Source organism: Muscardinus avellanarius (assembly GCF_963383645.1).
Source record: "Muscardinus avellanarius genome assembly, chromosome: 19".
Classification (NCBI taxonomy): domain Eukaryota; kingdom Metazoa; phylum Chordata; class Mammalia; order Rodentia; family Gliridae; genus Muscardinus; species Muscardinus avellanarius.
The window spans coordinates 42,195,189-42,219,750 of record NC_137805.1 but is presented as its reverse complement, the minus strand read 5'-3'; the positions used below and the strand labels follow the sequence as shown (position 1 = coordinate 42,219,750).

Here is a 24,562-nt window from a genome sequence, read left to right as displayed (position 1 = left end):
CCTGCGTGATCCTCCTGTCTCAGCTTCCCAAGTACTGGGATTACAAACTTGTGCTACCACACCTGGCTTTTCTTATTTTTTACTTTGAAACAGGGTCTTGCTAAGTTGCTGAGACTGGTTTTGAACCTGAGATCCTCCTGTCTTAGCCTTCCAAGTACTGGAATTACAGGAATGTACCCCCATGTCTGGATCTGGCTTTTTTTTTTTGAGGGTCTGGGGATGGAACCCAGGGGAATGTGACCTCCGAGCTACACCCCCTGCCCTATTATTATAATTATTATTTTTTGGTGGTACTGGGGTTCCTGGAAACTCTTCTACCTCCAGGCTACACTCCAGATCTATTTTATACTTTTTATTTGGAAACAGGGTCTCTTAAACCAGCGTTGCTGACTTCGAACCTGCGTGCACCACCACACCCAGCTCCTGCCCTATTTTTTTATTCTTCATGTTGAAACAGTATCTCACTAAGTTGTGGAGGGCCTCACTAAGTAGCTATACCCCAAGCCTATAATTTTATTATTATTATTGTTTGAAACAGGGTCTCATTAAATTGCAGAGACTGGCCTTGAAACTGTGACCTTCCTATCTCAGCCTCTCAAATACTGTGATTACAGGTGTGAGCCACCATACCATGCTAAAATTAACCCGTGTGTGTGTGTGTGTGTGTGTGTGTGTGTGTGTGTGTGTGTATGTGTGTTACTAGGGATTGAACTCTGGGGCATTCTACCTCTAAGCTCCAACCTCAGCCCTATTTTTTATTTGTATTTTATTTTATTTATTTATTTATTTATTTATTTGGTGGTGGTACTGGGGTTCCTGGAAGCCCTTCTACCTCCGGGCTACACTCCCAGACCTATTTTTACATTTTTTTTTAAAATTTGGAAACAGGGTCTCCTAAACCAGCGCTCCCGGCTGGCTTCAAACCTGCGCGATCCTCCTGTCTCTGCCTCCCAAATGCGGGGATTACAAGCGTGCGCCACCACGCCCGGCTTTTTTATTTTTATTTTGAAATAGGTTCTTGCTAGGTTGTTGAGAGTCTCACTAATTACTGAGGCTGTCCTTGAACCTGCAATCTGAAAGGTTGAACTGGAGGTGCTAGGGCTTGGGGAGACCACAAAGGAGGCAAACACCCACCGAGGTAACAAAAATCTGCTTTAATCTGAAAGAACTCGGCACCGTCAGGATTCAGGGGTTCAGGGTGAAGTAAGTGGGTCGGGGGAAGGGACCAACAAGCCATCTGCCTTGAGAGTCCCGCTGCCTAGTCCTGATTGGCCAGCTGAATCGCCCATGTGGCAGGCAGGAAATGATCTTGTTTATAAGCCGGTATTTTTGAGGGTAGGACTAAGTGTGGGAACGCAGATTCTCTTAAGACATCTGTAGTCTGGCGATTTTCAAGTATGTCTCGTGAAGTTTGGAGTCTCCCGATATCTCTGCTTCCAGGGTTCTGCCTCCTGTCCCTGCTGTGGTCACTTGGGGGAGGTGAGGGGAGGGACCCAGCTTATCACAATCCTTTTGTCTCATTCTCCCAAGTAGTGAGATTACATCTGTGCCACCACACCCAGATAAAATTAACCATTTATTTATTTGTTTTTGCAGTAGTGGAGATGGAATCCAGGGGCATTTTACCTCCAAGCCAGACCCACAGCCCTACTTTTTATTCTTTATTTTGAAACAAAGTTACACTAAATTGAGGAAGGCCTCACTAAATACTGAGGCTGTCCTTAAACCTGGATCCCATCTCAGCCTCCTAAGTACTAGGATTACAAAGCATGTACCACAATGCCCTGCTTAAAATTAACCAATTTATTTAGTTAAAAAAAAATTTTTTTTTGCCATATTGGGAATGGAACCGAGGGGCATTTTACCTCCGAGCTACACCCCTAGCCCTATTTTTTAATTTTTATTTTGAAACAGGGTCTCACTGAGTAGTAGCTGAGGCTGTCCGCAAACTTCGATCCTTCTGTCTCAGCCTCCTAAATGCTGGAATTACAAGTGTGTACTACCACACCCAGATTAAAATTAACAATTTTAAGCTGTACAATTCAGTGGCATTTAGTAAATTCACGATGTTATGCAATGTTTACCTACATTAAGTTCCTAAAGTCTCATTGTTAGATGAATTAAGTTTCTATTCCAGAAATCCTCCATAAATTGTCTGTTTCCTGAGAGGCCCTGGTCTGACCAGATAAGACACAATCCCCCCTCCAGCCGGACCTGGTCAGTTACCAGGGAGACCTGCAGTCTCCTGGTGCCCCCTGGCCAATCAGTGAAAGGACATTCCTTGCTGCCCTGAGCCAATCACCTGGCCTCAAGCCCCCCTCCCGTGGGACCTCAGCCAATTAGTTCAAAAGGCCTTTCTCCTAGCCCGAGCTGGTTTACAACCCTGACCCCAGCCCGTGCTCTCTTTTGTTCTTTCTCTCCCTCTCCCTCCCTCTGTTTCTTCCTTTCATGCTGGCCCCTCCAATAAATCTCTTGCCTACAAGGTGATCTCTGGTGTGGTCAAACTTGGTCCTTTCAATCATCCTCCCAAACCCACTATATCCACTGAGTAGTCAGCTTCCAGTTTCCCCCGTAGACCCCTGAAACCACCTGGAACACTAACTTTTAAAGTGTACTAAGGAATCTTTTCTATTTTTTTTTTTTTTTTTGGTGGTACTTTGGATGGAACCCAAGGACATTCGACCTCTGAGCTAAACCCCCAGCCCTATTTTTTATTTTGAAACAGGGTCTCACTGAGCTGCAAAGGGCCTCACTAAGTAGCTGAGGCTGTCCGCTAACTGCGATCCTCCTGTCTCAGCCTCCTGAATGCCGGGATTACAAGCGTGCGCCACCAAGCCTGGCTTACTAAGAAATATTAAAAGACATCTAATGTAGATGTCTTAAAATACATAGATTTTTGCTATATAAGAAAGAACAATTTTTTCAATAATCTCAAATATTCCAATTTTTATTAACCATTTTATGTACATTGGTACAATGTCCTGAAAACAGATAAAAACATGTCCAAAGCTTTTTAGTCAATGTGTAGATACTCATTTATATTTTGCACATTAATAATGAAGATGAAAATAATACAACAGTTACAGCTACATACAAATATGTACAGGACACCAGACAGACTTTATTATTTGACTTTTAACATGTGTAGATACTACACAGAAAGTGAGTAATGTTTTGAAAAGCAAAATAGGATCAAAATCTCTTTTCTTCTAAAATTTAAAAATAAAGTTGTTGACAATATTAATTAGTACTGGACAGCCATATCTTAGACTAATTCAAATTAGCCAAGGTTAGATAGGTTAAACACTATGCTGTTTTTTTGTGGGGTTTTATTTTGGCAACTTCAAACCCAGGATTTTGGGAATGCTAGACAAGTGCTCTCTTACTGAGCTACACCTCCAGCTCCAACATTATGCCTTTAAAAAAGTAAGGTTTGGCCAGGCGTGGTGGCGCACGCTTGTAATCCCCGCGCTTGGGAGGCTGAGACAGGAGGATCATAGCCTCAGCTACTTAGTGAGGCTCTCAACAACTTAGTGAGACCCTGTTTCCAAATAAAATATAAAATAGGTCTGGGAGTATATCCTAGAGGTAGAAAGCCCCTGGGTTCCACTCCCAGTTACTTACACACACACACACACACACACACACACACACACACACACACACACACAGGTTTGTAGTTGAAATATATCCATTTGGTATTTTATTTTTATTTTTTGCAGTACTGGAGATTGCAAAGGGCATTTTACCTCTGAGCTACACCCCCAACCCCATTTTCATTCTTTATTTTCAAACAGGGTCTCACTAAGTTGTGGAGGGCCTAAGGTTTTTTTTTTTTTTTTTTTTTTGGTGGTACTGGGGTTCCTGGAAGCCCTTCTACCTCTGGGCTACACTCCCAGACCTATTTTATTTTTGGAAGCCAGCGAAGCAGCGCTACCACGCCCGGCTAAGGGCCTAAGTTTTTGAGGTTGGCCACAAACCTGTGATTTTCCTGTCTCAAGTACTGGGATTACAGGCATGGGCCTCCATGCCTGGATAGGTATTTTATTTTTATATTTATTTTAATTTCAAAATTAAGAATGGCTGCTCCATATTGTTGAAGCACACTAGAAAAAGTGAATATTGAAGAACGGATTCTTTGGAAAGCTGTACCCTGTGCCTCTAGTACTAAAATACATCTTCAAGGGGGTCTGGTTGTCAAACTCCAATGGGAAGGTAATGATACACTAATGATACTCAGAATAAGAAGGGAGCATAAGCAGCTGTTTTACTGATACACACGCACACACACACACACACACACACACACACACACACACACACACCACACACGTGCATATATGTATTAGAATTATAAAGCATTGTCAGTTTATTTATTTATTGGAACTGGAGATGGAACCCAGGGGTATTCTACCTCCAAGCTACACCCCCAGCCCTATTTTTTAATTATTTATTTTAAAATGGACTAAATCATCGAGGGCCTCACTAAGTGCTGAGGCTGGCCTTGAACCTGGGACCCTTCCGTGTCAGATTCCCAGGTACGGGGATTGCAAGCAGGGGCCTTCATGCCAAGCATGGTTATTTTTTATATGGTTTTTTAAAAAAGGTTTCAATCTCTTTTAGGGAATTAACTAAACCAATAAGAACAAATAATTTTATGATGACCTCAAAAATAGCATATCACACATTATTAAGGTGCTACCTTACTAAAAACATTCAGTTTTCAGTAACTTTATCAATTTTATCTTACTGGCTAGAGAAGTAGTTTCCTATTCTGTTGTGTGGCTTAACACAGCTATGTATAATTAAGTTAGTATCATGAGAAGTAAAACGGTGCAAGTTACTTTTTCCAAATGGGCATATGAAACCCAGAGATTCCACATCCAACCACACTGCCAGCTCTCTTCTTTCTTTATTCTGAAGCAGGGTCTCAGTAGTAGCGGAGGCTGTCCTTGAACCTGGGATCCTCCTGTCTCAGCCTCCCAAGGACTGGGAGTATAAGCATGTGACACTCTACGCAGCTGAATGTTGCAAGTTTTAAAAAGGGGCAAGGACCCATTTTCCTGGGTTGTAACCACAGGCTATGAGGGGTCAGGAATGAGGAGGAAGACTGACACAGGGCAGGGGCTCACGCACAAAGCTCCCGGGTGGCAGAACACGAGGATCCAGACAGTGCAGATGAGCAGGCCCTGATGCACTGTCACCAGAGCAGGCCAGAGAGGCTGCTGCTTCACCCCAGCCATGTGTGTCAGAACAACCCTGCCCTCAAAATACATCTCAAAGCGTACTTACTAAAAGTAGACTATTTATCCTCATATTACAAAGCACAGAAAGAAGAGACATTTGATTATTTTTAAATGAGAGCTAAAAAATGAGGTTCTCTTTACCTTGTTTTAAAAACCAATTTGAGAAACATTTAAAAAATTCTATGACTTTCAACATTAATAAAGGCACTTAAAATATTCCTTTTCAGTCCAACTCAAAATATATCTTCTGTCAACTACAGTTTGGATAAATGTTACAAAAAAGCGCTTCATTTTGGTGCAATTTTTCATATAACCCAGTGATATTTACCATGTACAAGGCAGAAAGGTTTGGAGGACAGAGCCCCAGCTTTCTGCAGAACCACCTGCAAAGTGCTTTCATCAGAAACAGGAAGCCTGTTAATGGTTTGCTCTCTCACTGACAACATCCTGCAGTCGTTTTAGCAGCACATCCTCGTTTTCCTGGCAGAGGCGCTTGGCGGGCGACTCGGCGTCCTCGCTGATGGCTATGGCGCGCTTCTTGGTTCTCTGCTCCCCCTGCCTTATCATGTTGTTGATGTCTTTCAAGCTCTACGCACAAGCAGAGAACGTGTAAGATTAAAGTGGACCAAAGGGAAACAGCAGCAAAAAACCTAGCTAACTGTTTTTCCTTGTCCTCTATCTTCTACCCAAATCTAAACACTGGGATGGGGATTATTTTTTGAATCTACACCAGCCTAATAAGAGTGACTAAAATTATTATTATTATTATTATTATTATTATTATTATTATTTTTGGTATGTGTAGCACTGTGGGTGTAGCTCTACTTTTGAGCTACACATTAGCCCTTTTCATTTTTTATTTTGAAACAGGGTCTCACTAAGTTAGCACATGTTGGTCTTGAACCTGTGCTACTCCAGTCTCAGCCTCCCAAGTACTGGGATTACAAGCACACAGCATCATGCCCAGCTTTTCCAGGTGTCTTTTTTGGGGGCGTCTAGGGATGGAACCCAGGGGCATTCAACCTCCGAGCTAAACCCCCTGCCCTATTTCCTTTTTTTATTCTTTATCTTGAAACAGGGTCTCACTAAGTTGTAGAGTGCCTCACTACGTAGCTGAGGCTGTCCATGAACTGTGATCCTCCAGTCTCAGCCTCCTGAATGGTGGGATTACAAGCGTGTGCCACACGCCCTGTTTTCAGGTGGTTTTAAAAGCAAGGTCACCTTGTAACAGAAGTCCTCAAAGTATAGTCAGTATATAAAGTATATACTGACTCTATAGTCAGTATATAGTCAGTCAAAGTATTCTCAGAGGAGAATCAGCAGAAGTATCTAGGAACTTATTAGACATGAGAATTCTCAAGCTCCACCCTTCATTCACTCTCTGAGACATTTTGGAGGCAGAGCCCAGAAATTCATGTTTTAATACACCCTGCCAGTGATTCTGATGCTGCCCATCAGAATCCTCTTCCTCAGAGTAATGCATTTCAAACTTTAATGTGCTTATCATTTGGGATCTGGTTAAAATGTACATTCACGTTTAGAAGGGCTGGTGGGTCTCTTGATTCTTTCTTTCTAGGTGAAGCTGATGCTTCCAGTTAGTGAGTTATAGTGAGTACCAAGGACTCAAGAGAAGTGATTTCTGAAAGTTATGCTAAGAGGAAACTAATGAGTTAAGAAGCAGCCATTGCATTTGGACCAACAATTTCTTAGTGGACACTGATTTTGACTTCTGGAGACTTACCAAATATATCTGATTGACAACCTAAAAATATCTAAAACTAGCAATCATGTCCCTGGTACATCTTTATCACTGTATGGAGATGAAGATGGACATTCTATCTCCATAATGGTGTACATGAGAGGCCTTTCCTTTCAGACTTCACTATTCTGACTGCCATCCATCAAATTCATTTTCACTCCCAAGGCCTTTTCTTAACACTGTCTATCTGGGAATGGGCCTGTAGTCCCAGCTACTCAGAAGACTGAGGCAGGAGAATCAAATTAGAGTCCAGGAGTTCAAGACCAGCCTGGACAATAGCGAAATCCTTTCTCACAAAGCCAAAGAAAACTCCCTCCATAAAAAACATTTTCCAGCCAGGTGTGGTGGTGTAGGCTTGTTATCATAGCATTTAGGAGGCTGAGACTGGAGGATTGCGGTTCGTGGACAGCCTCAGCTGTTTCAAAATAAAGAATAAAAAATAGGGCAGGGGTGTAGCTCGGAGGTTGAATGCCCCTGGGTCCCATCCCCAGACACGCAAAAAAATAAATAAATAAATAAATAAAAAAAAAATAAAAAAAATAAATAAATAAATAAATTCTGGTCTTTTCTCAAGATCACGGAGAGACATTGGACTCTTGAAGTTAACTACCAATGCCACATTAACAGTAATAGAGCAAGCTATCTCATCAGAATACATTTTCTTTTTATATTTTATGTTTTTTTTCATGTTGGGAATTAAAACCAGGGCCTCATGCTAGGGAAGCACTATGCTATACCCCTTCCCTGAACATACTGCTCACGATCACAGGAAACATGCCAGTTAACTTTGATTTTTATTCTGATACTAGGGGTTGAACCCAGGGCTGCTCTACCACTGAGCTACACCCCCTGCCCTTTTTATTTTTTATTTGAGACAGGTGTCATTAAGTTGCCCAGGCTGGCCTCAAACTTGAGGTTCTTTTGCCTTGGCCGCTTGAGTATTGGGATTCTAGAATGCACTGACATTCCTGGCTCATATTTTATTAGCAATAACTTTACGTAAAAAGAAAGAATGCAGGATTAATGATTACTAACCAGTAACTGAAATCCATTTTTTTGGTAATGTTATTTGAAATCCAACTTTTTTGTAAACTTCCATGAAAATCCTGGCTTGAAATCCAACTGTTAACATGTATCTGTACATGCACTGATTTGGAGTACAATCTATATCTACCTTACCTTTGATGGGCTACTGTTGAACTTGTACAGCAGAGCACTCCTTGGCGTAAGGCCTGACCCATTCTTGTGTGGCGAAACATAAATAGAGTGCTGCTGGGAGATTCTGCGTGGAGAGCCTGGCTGCTGCTTAATATGTGGAAAAGGAGAGAGAGGCGGAGCATCCATCTAAAATAAACCAAAAACCAAAAATTTAAGATAATTTTTTAGCTACCATAAATATATATATATATATGAGTACTGGGGATGGAACCCAGGAGCATTCTGCTTCAGAGTTCCACTCTCAGTCTTATTTTATTCTTTCTTTCTCTCTCTCTCTCTTTTTTTTTTTTTTTTTGCAGCACTGGGTATTGAACCCAGAGGCATCTACCTCCCAGCTCCACCTCCAGCCCTATTTTTTATTCTTTATTTTGACACAGGGTCTCACTGAGTTGCAGAGGGCCTCACTGAATAGCTGAGTCTGGCCGTGAACCCTGTCCCGAGTGCTGGGATGACAAGCGTGCGTCACCATGACTGGCTCTTATTATTTCTCCCCCCCCCTTTTTTTTTGGTGGTACTGGGGTTCCTGGAAGCCCTTAGGGCTACACTCCCAGACCTATTTTATATTTTTTTATTTGGAAACAGGGTCTCTTAAGCCAGCATGGCTGGCTCTGAACCTGCGCGATCCTCCTGTCTCCGCCTCCCAAGCTCAGGGATTACAAGCGTGCGCCACCACGCCCAGCTTATTATTTCATTTTGAAACAGGTCCTCACTTGGTTGTGGAGGTCCTCACTAAATTGCTGAGGCTCTCCTTGAACCTGAGATCCTCCTGTCTCAGCATCCTAGGTACTCCCAAGCCTGGGATTATAAGCATGCACCACCATACTTGGCTCATATTTTTATTCTTCTGGCATCTTTTAGTTAGAAGTCTGTTATACTAAAAGGGCTTATACTTGGCTGAAAAAAAGCAAAGATATGGTCTATTACCTTTCACTTTTCAATAATTATTAAAAGATAAATTAAGCCAGGCATGGTGGCACAGGATTGCAATTCCAGTATTTGGGAGGCTGAGATAGGAGAATTTCAGGTTTGCAGCCAGTCTCAGCTATTTAGTGAGGCCCTCAACAACTTAGTGAGCCCGTTTCAATATAAAAGAATGAAAAATATAGCTCTGAGGCAGAATGCCCCTGGGTTCATTCCTCACTACCCCTCCCCCCAAAAAAACACAAACAAAAACCAGATAAGGGAGAATTTGTCTTCTTGAATCTTTCAGGAAATCCTATAACTAGTATTAAGAATTTTGAAGCTGGGCATTGGGCGCATGCTTTTAATCCCAGTACTTGGGAGGCTGAGGCAGGAGATCACAGGTTTATGGCCAGCCTCAGGAACTTAAGTGAGGCCATTCTCAACTTAGTGGGACCTTGTTTCAAAATAAAAAATAAAATAGAGCTGAGGTGTAGCTCAGAGGTAGAATGCCTCTGGGTTCAATTCCCAGTACTGTAACAAAACAAAACAAAACAAACAAAAACAAAAACAGAAAACAGGGACAGGGCTGGAGATGTAGGTCATTGGTAGCTTAGTATGTGAGAGGCCCTGGATCAATCTTCAGTACTCCCCCAAGACAAACAAAAACAAAATAGGAAAAAACAGTAATATTCTAACATTTGCAATAAGAATCTCTTTACACACATACCCTATACATTTATTTTATTTTATTTATTTATTTGGTGGTACTGGGGTTCCTGGAAGCCCTTCTACCTCCCAGCTACACTCCCAGACCTATTTTATGTTTTTTATTTGGAAACAGGGTCTCTTAAACCAGCGCTGCTGGCTTCGAACCTGCGCAATCCTCCTGTCTCTGCCTCCCAAGTGTGGGGATTACAAGCGTGCGCCACCATGCCCGGCATCACATATACCCTAAAGATAGTAGCAGAAAGAATAAAAGAGCCAGGGTGTTCTGTGAACTAGAAGGATGACTACAATATGAAACAAATCTGTAAATAAAATAGTAAAGACTTCATATAGAAATGCAAAATATTTAGAAATAGGTTGAGCAAGGATCTCATTTTTCTTTAATATTTTCTACTATATAAATAGAAGAAATGGAGATGGCTTTTTTTTTTTTTTTTGGCGGTAACAGGGATGGAACCCAGGGGCATCCTACCTTTGAGCTACACCCCCAGACCTCTTTTTTATTCTTTATTTTTTAAAACAGGGTCTCACTGAGTTTAAAGGATCTCACTAAGTAGCTGAGGCTGGCTGCAAACTGTGATCCTCCTGTCTCAGTCTCCCGAATGCTGGGATCACAAGCGTGCGCCACCACGCCCTGCTTGGAAATGGCTTCTTAACTAGTACTTTATTCATCATCTTCATTTGATGCTAATAAAACTAGTTCCAATTGGCTGATGGTGCTAAGCATGGAGGAGCATCTTTATAGTCCTCACACTTTGGAGAGGACTGCTTGAAATGAGAGGATTGCTTCAGCCCAGAAATTTGAGATGAGCCAATAAAATATATTTATACTGTCTCAAAAAAAAAAGTAATGGTAAAGATATTCACAGTGTAGCAAATGACAGAGGGGCTATGGAACTAACGAAGTAGGATAAAATTGGCCTTTCAGGCTAGCCACAGGCCATAGTCCTTGAAAGGGACAAAGAAAGAAATGTACAGACACAGTTATACACATGGCCACGGACTGGCTGGATATAGCTTTTTTTTTTTTTTTGATACTGGAAATTGAACCCAGGAGTGCTCTACCTCTGAGCTATACCCCCTATTTTTAATTTTGAAACAGGGTCTAAGTTGAAGAGTGCCTCACTAAATTGCTTAGGCTGGTTGCAAACCTGAGATCCTCTGTCTCAGCCTCTTCAATATTGGGATTACAAGTGTGCACTACCACACCCAGTTTATGATCCTCTTTTTTAAAGTTTGATCTCCTGAGAATTAACTTTAACAATACTTTTCCAGTCCACTGCTATCTCTCAATGATCCAGGCCCACTTTTTTTTTGTATGTGTGAAATTTGAAATAGAACCTAGGGAGGACATTCTACCTCTGAGCTATATCCATAATCCTATTTTTTTCTTTTTTTTATTTTGAGACGGGGTCTCACTAAGTTGTGGAGGGCCTCACTAAGTAGCTGAGGCTGGCCATGAACCTGCAATCCTCCTCTTAGCCTTCCAAGTACTGGGATTACAGACATGCACCACCATGCCCAGCCCTACATTTATTTTTAAGAATAATATTTATATAACAAGAGACAACAAAACAACAGAAAAAGTACTCAAATTGTTTTAATATTTCATGTTCCTATTTAGCTACGGCCTATATGCATACATAATATCTAGCAACACAATCATAGTATACATTTTTTATGATTTCTCTAGTCTCTACTGTATCACAACCTTAATCATATATTAAATAACTAGACACTCTGATGAACTGCTAGGATATATGCTCCTTTATAAAGCACTAGTGAGGCTTTAAACTCTGAAATACTTATTTAGGAAAATGTACTCAAAGTATTCCAACTATCACTATATACATTAATAAAGTTGTAAAACATAAAACATACCATGTGCTCCTGATTCGACAAGTCATATCTCAGTGCAAATGACTTCACTCTTCCTACATAGATGGAATTGTAAAATTTGATAAGATCACCTCTTTCCTCTTTCATTGGTCCACCAGAACAATCAGGTGTTTTTGTGGCATCTTCCAAGCCTGTTAAAAAGAATTCAGTGTTGTTTTAGGTTAACTTTGATATAAAAGTGAGTGACTTGAGTGATACTCTCTCTACAAAAAGAAAAAGAAACCCTTATTAAAAAAAAACAATAGTTCCAGAGAACGTTCAGAAATGCATCTGCATTATTCATAAATCAAACTGGAGCTGGGCGTGGTGGTGCACGCTTGTAATCCCAGTACTTGGGAGGCTGAGACAGGAGGACTGCAGGTTTGAGGACATCCTCAGCAACTCAGGCCTGCTGCAACTCAGCAAGACCCTGTTTCAAAATAAAGAATAAAAAGTGGGGCTGGGCCGGGCTTGGTGGTGCACGCTTGTAATCCCCGCACTTGGGAGGCGGAGACAGGACGACGCGCTGGTTTGGAGCCAGCCTTGCTGGCTTAAGAGACCCTGTTTCCAAAAAAAAGAAAAAAAAATGTATATATAAAATAGGCTGGGAGTGTAGCCCGGAGGTAGAAGGGCTTCCAGGAACCCCAATACCACACAAAAAAAGTGGGGCTGGGGGTATAGCTCGGAGGTAGAATGCCAGTACTGCCAAAAAAATAAAATTGGAATCTAGAAAGCCAGGCATGGTGGCGCACGTTTGTATTCCCAGCATTCGGGAGGCTGAGACCCAAACTAGCAAAAAAAAAAAAAAAGGAATCTAGAGAAATACAAGCATGTGAACAAAAGATGTGCTCTTTTATCTAGATGCCAGTACAGCAAGCACATTTTCACAACCACAGACTGGGAGCTTATGATTGGCTGCCATTACAGGGGCACCACCGCAGTTGGAGTTCAGCTAGGGAGCTTATGATTGGCTGCCATTACAGGGGCACCACCGCAGTTGGAGTTCAGCTAGGCTCTACAGTATGGCTGGCAATGACAAACCCTATGCTTCAGGTAACAAAGAGGCCTTCGAATAGTCTTACTGGCTATTTGAAAAAGATGGAAAGATTCTAAAAGTATATCCTCATAGGTTTAGGAAGAAGCAAAATGAATTGCACTTATTTTTTTTACAGATCTGGGGATGGAACCCAGGGGCATCTGACCTCTGAGGTACACCCCCTGCCCTATTTTTTATTCTTTCTCTTGAAACAGGGTCTCACTAAGTTACGAAAGGCCTCACTTAGTAGCTGAGGCTGTCCGTGAACCGCAATCCTCTGGTCTCAGCCTCCCAAACGCTGGGATTACAAGCGTGCGCCACCACGCCCAGTTAATGAATTGCATTTATCTTTCTGCAAATACATGGCAAGCAGTCTGTGAGAGCCTTATTTTCCCATGTACAACAGGAACCCTAGTGCTCAATTTCTGGGTAGTGTCCTGATGCGCTTTTCTGTTTATGTCACTCTGGAATGGCAGTTTTATCATATTTTATCTTTGTGAGGAGTATTACAAACTAGTTTACTTGAACATACAAGAATCATCTGCTAGTTGGGTATGGTAGTACACACCTGCAATCCCTGTATTTAGAAAGCTGAGACAGGAATATCACAGGTTCCAGGCCAGTTATAGCAACTGAGACCCAGTTTAAAAAAAAAATAGGGTTGAGGGTGTAGCTTGGAGGTAGAATGTCCCTTGTTCAATCCCTAGTGCCAAGCATCTGCCTCCCACCCCATTATCTGCTTACATGAGCTAAGAAAACCACTACCAATTAAGGATTCAGCATTATGGCCGGGTGTGGTGGCACATGCCTGTAATCCTAGTACATGGGAGGCTGAGACTGGAGGATCAAAGGTTCAAGGACAGCCTCAGCAAGTAGTGAGACTCATAAACTTAGTGAGAACATGTTTCAAAATAAAAATAAAGCCAGGCATGGTGGCGCACGCTTGTAATCCCCGTGCTTGGGAGGCAGAGATAGGAGGATCGCGCAGGTTCGAAGCCAGCCACGCACACTGGCTTAAGAGACCCTGTTTCCAAATAAAAATGTAAAAAGAATAGGTCTGGGAGTGTAGCCCGGAGGGAGAAGGGCTTCCAGGAACCCCAATACCACCAAAAATATATTAATTAATTAATAAAAAAATAAAAAAAATAAAAAATAAGGCTGGGGATGTAACTCAGAAGTAGATTTGGCCCTAGGGTTCAATCACTAGTAACCCTCCTTTCAAAAATAAAACCTCGAAAAATTGTCAGTTATTCTTTATGTAGGAAAATGAACTCTATTTCCCACTTCATTAAGGATGCTCATACTGTGAAAGTAAAGCCTCAGTAGGCCCAGTGATTCTATCATCATGTATACTGTGTGTGTGTGTGGTACTGGGGATTGAACCAAGGAGCATTCTAACCCTATGATCCTCCCATCAGCCTCCCAAGTACTAAGATTACAAGCGTGTGCCACTACGCCCAGCTTTATCATGCATGCTTTTGAAACGGAATTTATAAAAGACTAGAAGAAAGAATGTTATCAAAATTATGCCTTTGTGTTGTGCTACAAATCTTTTCAATCAGAAGATAGGGACCCTCTGCCTGATATAAATGAGGCACATGGTATATGTTTGATACATATTTGTGGATTGAACCAGTCAACTATTATAGTTTTATAGCTCTTCCCACTGCTGCCACAAATAAAACAACATCTTTTAATTATTATATGCCATTGTCAAGCAATTAAAACTATTTTTATATAAACTCTTAGTGAATGAGACAAATAGGAGAATGGGAATATAACCTGCAGAGCTCTAGAAACACTTTTTTTTTTTTTTTTTGGCAGTACTGAGGATGGAACCCAGTGGCATTCTACCTCTGAGCTACAACTCCAGCCTGCCTGCCTTGTGGTTACGGGGGTGGAACCCTGGGGCATTCTACCTGAGCTACACCCCCTGCCCTATTTTTTATTATTTATTTTGAAGCAGGGTTTCACTGAGTTGCAAAGGGCTTCACTAGGTAGTTGAGGTTGTCTAAAAACTGCAATCCTTTTGTCTCAGCCTCCCAAATGCTGGAATTATAAGTGTGTGCTACCTTGCTCAGCTACATGTTAATTTTTTTTTTTTTTTTTTTTGGTGGTACTGGGGTTGGAACCCAGGGTCATTCTACCTCTGAACTATACTTCCAGCCCTATTTTTTATATTCTATTTTGAAATAGGGTCTCACTGAGTTGCAAAGGGCCTCACTAAGTAGCTGAGGCTTCCTCCATCCTCCTGTCTCAGTCTTCCAAATGCTGGGATTACAAGCATGTACCACCCCCGCCAACTCTACATGTTAAATTTTTTAGTTTGAATTTCTGGCCTTTTCCCATAGGATTTTAAGTACAAGTAGGAAGAAGTCAGATTATCCCAGGGCTTGGGTGGGTAGAAAGTTTTATATGCCAGGAGAAAATATGTATATCCAAGAGAAGAGACAATAAAGGAGAATGGAGATAGCTACTGTCCACAAACCAATTATAAACTTTAGTGGTTTTAGACCACTGAGCTCTGAAGACATCACTATAGTATGAAAACAAGTAAAAATGTGCTCTACTTATATCATGATTATGTTACGGCTTGATTTAGAATGTCCCCCCGACCTCATGTCATAGATGAGGCAGCCATGTCAGAGGCAGATCTTGGCTGCTGAGGAGGAGTCCATACGGCCTTCACCCAGCCCTGGCTCTCTCTCTCCCCCGACCTGTGGTCTCATGATGTGAGAGGAGAGGTCCTCCGTCATGCTGTCTCTGCTTCCCACCACCGTGCCCTGGACCTCACAGATGTGACCGGCCTAACACTGGCCGAAACTGCCAACACTGTGAGCAGACAGATCTTCCTTCCTCTAAGAGTGGCTGTCAGCTATTCTGGATCATGGCAGGGAGAATGCTGACTGACACAGGTTACCTGTCTGGTGACTGTAATATGAGCACAACTAAAGGATGTCACTTAATTACTAACTGTATTTACCAAATTTAGCACGGCCCTCCACAACTTAGTGACACCCTATTTCAAAATAAAAAATAAAAAATAGAGCTTGGGTGTAGCTTGGAGGTACAATGCCCCTGAGTTCAATCCCATTCCTCAAAAAAAAAAAATTTTTTTTGTCAATGAAAGTAGTGATCACATATTAAGTATGACTAATGCTAAAAATTAGCCATACTGAGGGAAATTAAAAGTATTTAAGATAAGCAGACTGCTTGAGCTAGGGGTCTTGCTATGTTGCCTAGGCTGGCTTTGAATGTACAGTCCTCCTGCCTCCGCCCCAGTGCAGTTGGGATTTCAGGTGTGTACCACCATACATAGAGTTGAAATGTTGGAAGTACTACCAATAACAGTGTGAAAGGGGTGACATCCAGCGAGGCGTGTGGCTTTACTCCTAGGGATGATGCCCTGAGGCTTTAAAAATCCTGAGAAACGCTGGGTGCAGCCTCTAGTTCTGGTGCATACATACTTAAAAGAATCTTATACCTGGAATCTCAACAGCAAATCTCTTATAGCAGGTAGTGCCTGGACAGAGAGCTAGGGCTTGAGTTTACTGCATAGGATAAACAGACTGTGCATGTGATGTGATGTGGTGTGATGTGGTGTGTGTATGTGTGTGTTACTGGAAATAGAATCCAGGGGCATTCTACTTCTGAGCTACACCCTCAGCCCTATTTTTTATTTTGAAACAAAGTCTTATGAAGTTGCAGAGGGCCTCACTAAGTTGCTGAGGCTGATTTCAAACCTGTGATACTCCTGTCTCAGCCTCCCAAGTACTGGGATTACAGGTGTGTGTCACCATGCCCAGCTGTAATTTTGTTGTTCTTGTTGTGTGTTACTGGAGATTGAACCCAGAGGCATTCTTTCTCTGAGCTATATGCCCGGCCCTATTCTTTTATTCTTTATTTTGGAATGGGGTCTCAATAAGTTGTAGAGGGTTTCACTAAATAGCTGAGGCTGGCCAAGAACCTGTGACTCTCCTGTCTCGGCCTCCTAAGTACTGAGATTTCAAGCATGTGCCATGGCATGTAGCTGTGTGTATACTTTTAAAATAGTAATTATTTTATACATTTAAGAATTTATTGATAGAACTATAACTGTTCTTTCCAAGGTAGAAAGAACAGTAATTTTTTTTTTTTTTGGTGGTACTGAGGGTGGAACCCAGAGGCTTTCTACCTCCGGGCTATACTCCCAGACCTTTTGTATATTTTATTTGGAAACAGGTTGCTGAAACTAAGTTGCTGAAAGCCTTACTAAGTAGCTGAGGCTGCAATCCTCCTGTCTCAATCTCCCAAATACTTAGATGATAGGCATATACTACCACACCTGGTCATGCAGAGAATTCGATTTGAGAACTTTAGGTCGTAGGGGAAGTAGCTATTTCTCAGTAACCTCAAACTTCATTGGTAGATACTTATCTACCTAAAATAAACTATTATTTATTTTCCTTCTGCTTACTTCTACTTTCTAGAATTTTACTGCTCTGTGTATCTCACATTTTTATCTCGCATCTTTTTAGTAGTTACATAGTTTCTCCTAGAGAAAACATAAAATTGGCAAGAGATTAAGTTTCTTAGCTAAACTGGTTTTGTTGGCATAGAAAAAGCACCCTGGATAGGTAAACAACATGTGTAAAAAATACCAAAAGGAGTGCTGCACGCTAGTAATAGGCTGAGACAGGAGGATCGCGCAGGTTCAAAGCCAGCCTCAGCGACTTAGTGAGGTTCTCAGCAACTTAGTGAGTCCCTGTTCCAAATAAAGTAAAAAAAGGTCTGAGAGTATAGCCTGGGTAGAAAAGCCCCTGGATTCCACCCCCAGTACCACAAAAACAAACAAAATAAATAAAAATGAAACAGGTTCTCATTAAATTACTGCACAGTGGCCTTGGACCTGTAATCCTGTTTTAGCCTTTCAAGTGCTGGGATCCCAGGTATGTGCCACAATGCCCAGCTGAATACTAATTCTTTGGTCTTCCTTTCTTTGAAAAAAAGATTTACTATTATTTTTATTATTTTTTTGGAAATAAGGTCTCCCAAAGTTGCTATGACCTCACTGAATTGCTGAGGCTAGCATCAAACCTGCATTTCTCCTGCCTCAGCCTCCCAAGTATTGGGATTAGAGATGTGGGTCACCACACCAGGCTGCCAATATACTTATGAACAGGACATTTCCTTAAATGTCTCAAGAAGATCATAACAGCTACTTTATTTTCATTGTCATACATATTTTAAAATTTTATTTATTCTGGGGTATGGTACTTGGATTGAACTCAGAGGTATTCTACCTCTGAGCTTAACCCCCAACCCTATTTTATTTTTGAAACAGGGTCTCACTAATTTGCAGAGGGCCTTGCTAAGTTGTTGAGGCTGGCTTTGATCAATCCTCCTGACTCATTTTCCCAAGTACTGGGATTATGTGTTACCATACACTGCTACATTTTTGAATTTTATAAGTATTTTTAATTTATGTTTATAAGTACACTAGAAAACTTCTAAAACACAATTAACAATGTTGTTTTTTTTTTCCCCAAGTACTGAGGTTTGAGCCCAGGGCATTCTATCTCCAGCCCTACTTTTTATTCTTTCTTTCTTTCTTTCTTTCTTTCTTTCTTTCTTTATTTATTTTATTATTTAAGACCTTTATTAACAGATGCTTGCAGTTTGTTGACTTTTTTGAAAAAATCAAATTGTAAACTTTTATTACAAATTAAAAATGAAGTTCTTAAAAATCTCAACTTGACCAGATATGAAATAATTTAAAAACCTTTAAAGGTGTATTGAGAAAAAAAACAGGCTTTTTAAAAAAAAAAAAAAAAACACGTTTGTGCCGGGCGTGGTGGCGCACGCTTGTAATCCCCGCGCTTGGGAGGCGGAGACAGGAGGATCGCGCAGGTTCGAAGCCAGCCGTGCTGGCGGAAGAGACCCTGTTTCAAAAATATAAAATAGGTCTGGGAGTGTAGCCCGGAGGAAGAAGGGCTTCCAGGAACCCCAGTACCACCAAAAAAAAAACAAAAAAAAACACGTTTGTCATTATCAAAAAGAGACATCTTTAGGTAAAAATAATAAAAACCCCATGCTGCATAGATAATGCAGATAGTTCTAGTTATCTGGTCAGCGGGCAAAAAGCAAGCACTTAAGGTCTTCAGCTCCAATCTTTTGTTCATTTCTTATTGCTGGAATTTCATTTTCATTTCTTGTTGGATGACTAAACCGGATGATGGTAGAGATGGTAAGCCGGCATTTACTCAGCCCCGCCCTGCTCAGCCTCGGGAGCGGACGAATTCTCAGCTGGTGGATCGGCTGCTTTTGTCTCTTTGCCATCTTGTGGTTTAGGGTTTTCTGGGCGTCTGCGCCGGTAATTGAAGTTGCGGCGGTACCGACGTTGAGGTGGCTGCTGACCTTGGGTATCATCTCCTTGATTTTCTTTATCCTCTTCGTTGCCGTCCTCTCTAGGCTGTCTTTGGCGAGGAGGGCCCCTGGAAGGGACACTGCGATATCGTGGTCTGTAACCCCGATACATATTCTGTCTCACGGGTCTACCTTGTTCTCCTGCACCTTGGTTGTCAGCACCCTCCATCACTTCTTGCACAGGAGGGTTGGAATACTGTGGTCGACGCCCATAGGTCTCCGCATGTAGTAAGGGGGGAACCTTCGCCTGCGGTGGGGCCGGCGTTGTTGGGCCTGGCCTTCGGGAGCGCTCTCCGATCCCTCGTTCTTTTCCCCACTCTCACTATTCTGGTAATTCTGCTGGTAATTGCGTGGAGGACCCCTACGACGTGGAGAGCGTCTATAATGGTTACGTCTGCTGCATATTTACTGCCTTGAACTGGAGCTCCACCGGGGCCTGTGACATGTGCTGCCTCCGCACCCTTTTCTCCTTCAGCAACATCAAACTCCACAGTTTCCCCATCTCCTACACTGCGAAGGTCCTTCCTGGGGTTATTCTTCTTTATGGCAGTCTGGTGTACAAATACATCTTCCTTGGTGTCATTCCTGTTGATGAAACCATATCCGTTTCTTACATTGAACCATTTTACTGTTCCCAAAACCTTCGTTGCGATGACCTTCTTGTCCCCGCCGGCAGGCGCCGCCGATGTGAGGCCGCCCGGGCCGCCGCTCCCTGCGCCGCTGCCCGTGGTGCCGGGCTTGGTGTTGGCGGCGCTGAGGGCGGGGGCAGCGGCGGGCGGCTGCTGGGTCTCGGCCTCGCTGCTCATGGTTGCGGTGATGGTGACTGGGGCCGGCTGCGGCAGCTGCGGCTCCTCCCGGGGTGTGATGGTAACTAGGCCGGCGGCGGCGGTGGGGCTGCTCAGGGCTCTCTGGGGTCCGCTCTCCTATTCTTTATTTTTGAAACAGGGTCTAAGTTGCACAGAGCCTACTAAGTAGCTGAGGCTGGCCATGAACCTGTGATCCTCGTGTCTCAGCTTCCCAAGTCCTGGGATTACAAGCATGCACCACCATGCACAGCTAACAATGGTTTCAGTATATCAGTATACTGTCTCTGTGGAGGAAGCACCTGCTCAATTCTTATCCCAAATGTACTTATTTCTCTTTTCCTTTTTCTTTCTTTTTTTTTTTTTTTGGGTGGTACTGGGGTTCCTGGAAGCCCTTCTACCTCCGGGCTACACTCCCAGACCTATTTTATATTTCTGAAACAGGGTCTCTTACGCCAGCACGGCTGGCTTCAAACCTGCGTGATCCTCCTGTCTCTGCCTCCCAAGCGTGGGGATTACAAGCGTGCGCCACCACGCCCGGCCTCTTTTTTTTTTTTTTGAGATAGGGTCTTCCCATGCTGACCACACTGGTCTTGAACTCATGAGCTCAGGTGATCCTCTCATCTCAGTCTCCCAAGTAGCTGGGACTACAGATCAGCATCACTATACCCAGCTTATTTCTTTTAAAAGTGTGAACGTTTCCCACCACATCCATATCATGATTCTCTGTGGCCTGACACCAATTCCATCATGTACAGTGTAATCAAAGGTATATAGTACATGGGGTTTGTTAAATTAGGTAGCTTACCACCATCTGTCATTTCAAAATCAGCACTTCTGTCACTGTATGCCACCTCTCTTGGAATACTTTTCAGTAGAACGCTTCTATACACCTACAGGCCAGAGGGAAAAAGGACTGCTGAATCACACAGAGGCACATGTTAAAATCAATGTAAGAATAAAACTTCAAGCCAATTATAAAATGTGTCCTATGGGTGATACTCAAAGGTAAAATGTGTAGATTATGATACACATCATAGAAGAGGGGATACTGAGGCAGAGCCTACCAATTAAAATATGCCAGCTTAGTTTATAAAATAAAAGATTTAAGACGGGCGTGGTGGGGCACACTTGTAATCCCAGCATTCAGGAGGCTGAGACTGGAGCATCACGGTTCGCAGACACCCTCAGCTACTTAGTGAGGCTCTCTGCAACTTAGTGAGACCCTGTTTCAAAATAAAGAATAAAAAATAGGCAGGGGGTGTAGCTTGAAGGTCAAATACCCATGGGTTCCATCCCTAGACCCGCACAAAAAAAAAAAAAAAAAAAAAAGAAAGAAAAAGAATTAAGTAGTAACTAAATGAGTAGGTTTTCCTACGTAAGAAAAACTTCTAAGATGTGAACTGATTTTCCTTTCCTTTAATTCCTTACACAGGAATAATTTAGTCTCTCTTACAGATGGCAAAAGGAGTTACAGTTAATAAATTCTCAGTTGGGTGTGGTGGCGCACACTTGTAATCCCAGCGCTTGGGAGGCTGAGTCAGGAGGATGGCACAGGTGTGAAGCCAGCCTCAGCTACTGAGTGAGGCTCTCAGCAACTTAGTGAGACCGTTTCCAAATAAAGTCTAAAAATAGGTCTGGGAGTATAGGTCGAAGGGAGAATGCCCCAGAGTTCAATCCCCAATACCAAAAAACGAAACAAAACAAAACTCAAATTTCATTGGATTGAAACATCAGAGAATCAGGTTTTATACATTTAAGGAATATTGTAACAATACATAATTTTCCACTAGATAGTCTAGAGAAATGTATCTCCCTTAACAAATGAAGGAACAGAATGAAAGATCTTGTGAGCAGTGTATGTAGGTGTAGAGATGAGTCAGGATCACATTTCCTGATTGCTACTACAACTGTCCTTTAATGGAACTCTCTCTTTAATTTAATGGTATCTACTAAACCAGAAAATCTAAAGTATAGTAAAACTATGAAGGAGGTTTATCTTTAATATGATTTGTCAGCAAACAAATAATACAAATCTATTTTTGGACAGCAGGAAGAGTAATGTAACTCACATGACTATTAGCTTGAGGCTGATTCCTATAACTTTTCATTATTTCTTGAAAAGTTCTTTCTTCTTTTGTTACCTAAGGAAATAAAAACTCCATTTCAAAGAAAAATAGCTCTGATCAAAAACTTCAATTATAGGTTAGCACTGAGAACAGCCTTGCAGAAAACCATTAACCTGAGGGCAATTCATGACCAAAACCCACTAACATTTATGATTTTTACTACCTTTAAAGTTCAGGCTTTGTGGCCTGTGGGGACTCAGTTAACAGTTTCATTAATCAAAACGCACTGAAATTGCTGTGGTTTAACTCTACTGAAAACACATTTCTTTATTAAATAACGAGGTAAGAAAACTCAGATCTGCTGAAGCCCCTGAAGTCTCAAGTTTTATTAGTTGTAGGTACTTATTTCAAAGTAAATTAGCCATATGCTAAAGGAAAGAAAACATTTCACAGTGATTCATAATGAAATGGAGTATTTATTATAGAATTAAGTTTTTTTGTGTATGGTACTGGGATGGAACCCAGGGGCATTTGACCTTCCAGCTACACCCAAGCCCTAGTTTTTAGTCATATATATATATATATATTTTTTTTTTTGGTGGTACTGGGGTTCCTGAAAGCCCTTCTACCTCCGGGCTACACTCCCAGATCTATTTTTACATTTTTATTTGGAAACAGGGTCTCCTAAGCCAGCACGCGCGGCTGGCTTCAAACCTGCGTGATCCCTACCTCCGGGCTACACTCCCAGATCTATTTTTACATTTTTATTTGGAAACAGGGTCTCCTAAGCCAGCACGTGCGGCTGGCTTCAAACCTGCGCGATCCTCCTGTCTCTGCCTCCCAAGTGCGGCGATTACAAGTGTGCGCCACCACGCCCGGCTAGTCTTATATTTTTTAAACAGGGTCTCACCTACTTGCGAAGGGCCTCGCTAATTAGCTGAGGCTGTCTGCGAACTGCGATCCTCTGGTCTCCGCCTCCCGAATGTTGGGATTACAAGCATGTGCCATCACGCCCAGCTATAGTTTTTTTTTTTTTTTTTAGTATTGGGAATTGAATGGGAAGGGGGGGGAGGGCTCTCCTTCCAAGCTACACTCTCAACCCTTTTTTATTTTGTTTTGAAACAGGGTCTTGCTATATTGCTGAAGGTCTCACTAAATTGCTACCATATCTGAGCCTGCAAGCACTAGGATTACAGGTGTGTGCCACTGTGCTGGCTCTAGGATTAAGTTTTTAACATTTCAGGACAGACTAGAGAGTTTCTAATTCTTAGACAGAAATCAAATAGTAGCACAAAGATGAGAACACATTATCATCCCAAAAGAGGAATTCCTTCTATTTTATTCTGTTCTTATAAAATTCACTAAAATTACTCATTTTCTAATTTTGCTGTTCATTAACACTAAACATGTTTTGCATAATGAGTGAAAAATGGCAAAACCTAAACTCTTCACACCTCTCAGGAAACAAATGATTAATTTTTAATGACTATTAAAACCTATTTTTTAGCTGGGTGTGGTGGCGTATGCTTGTAATCCCAGCATTCTGAGTCTAAGACCGGAGTACTGCAGTCCACAGATAGCCTCAGCTTCTTAGTGAGGCCCTCTGCAACTTGGTGAGACCCTGTTTCAAAATAAAGAATAAAAAATAGGGCAAGAGGTATAGCTCGGAGGTCAAATGCCTCTGGGTTCTATCCCCAGACCTGCAAAAAATAAATAAAACAAAACCTTTTTTTTTTTTTTTTTTTTTTGGTGGTACTAGGGATGGAACCCAGGGGTATTCTACCTCCGAGCTATGCCTCCAGGCCTATTTTTTATTCTTTATTTTGAAACAAGGGCTCACTGAGTTGCAAAGGGCCTCACTAAATAGTAGCTGAGGCTGTCTGTGAACCACGATCCTCCTGTCTCAGCCTCCCAAATTCTGGGATTACAAGCGTGCGCCACCACACCTGGCTTATTAAAACCTATTTTGAGCCGGGCGTGGTGGCGCACGCTTGTAATCCCTGCGCTTGGGAGGCTGAGACAGGAGGATCGCGCAGGTTCGAAGCCAGCCTCAGCTACTTAGTGAGGCTCTCAGCAACTTAGTGAGACTCTGTTTCCAAATAAAATATAAAAGAGGTCTGGGAGTATAGCCCAGAGGTAGAAAGCCTCTGGGTTCCACCTCCAGTACCACGAAAAAAAAAAAAAAAAAAACCTATTTTGCAGAGAGATTTTGAAGAGAATTTTGTGTGTGTGGGTAGTTATAAAAGAGTTTGAAAATACGGCCTTCACTTCTTTGGTCTTTTTTTCGCTTCAAAAAACGGAGTGGAGTGTGGTGGCACAGGCTTGTAATCCCAGTACTGAGAAACTGAGACAGGAGGATTGCAGATTTGTGACAAGCTTCAACTACTTAGTGAGGCCCTCTGCAACTTAATGAGATCCTGTTTGAAAAATAAAGAATTAAAAAATAGGGCTGGGGGTATAGCTTAGAAGTGGAATGTCCCTGGGTTCAATCCCCAATACCATAAAAACAAAATAGAACA

At 42.0% G+C, this 24,562-nt stretch overlaps 1 protein-coding gene and 1 pseudogene across 3 annotated transcripts in view; both read right to left on the bottom strand.

Annotated features, from left to right (window-relative positions):
- Positions 1 to 5,663: 5,663 nt before the first annotated feature.
- Positions 5,664 to 24,562, bottom strand: part of RBL1 (RB transcriptional corepressor like 1) — a gene marked incomplete at both ends in the record, with an annotated part of 69,352 nt that continues 50,453 nt past the window's right edge. For both annotated transcript variants that reach the window (XM_080716305.1, XM_080716306.1), the window contains 5 exons: positions 5,664 to 5,834; positions 8,185 to 8,349; positions 11,734 to 11,882; positions 20,783 to 20,867; positions 22,047 to 22,118. In XM_080716305.1, coding sequence (XP_080572431.1) covers positions 5,664 to 5,834; positions 8,185 to 8,349; positions 11,734 to 11,882; positions 20,783 to 20,867; positions 22,047 to 22,118 — 642 coding nt within the window. The remainder of the gene's footprint in view (positions 5,835 to 8,184; positions 8,350 to 11,733; positions 11,883 to 20,782; positions 20,868 to 22,046; positions 22,119 to 24,562) is intronic.
- Positions 18,832 to 19,977, bottom strand: LOC308277179 (Y-box-binding protein 1-like; annotated as a pseudogene). The gene has a single exon. The product of its transcript is annotated as a Y-box-binding protein 1-like (transcript).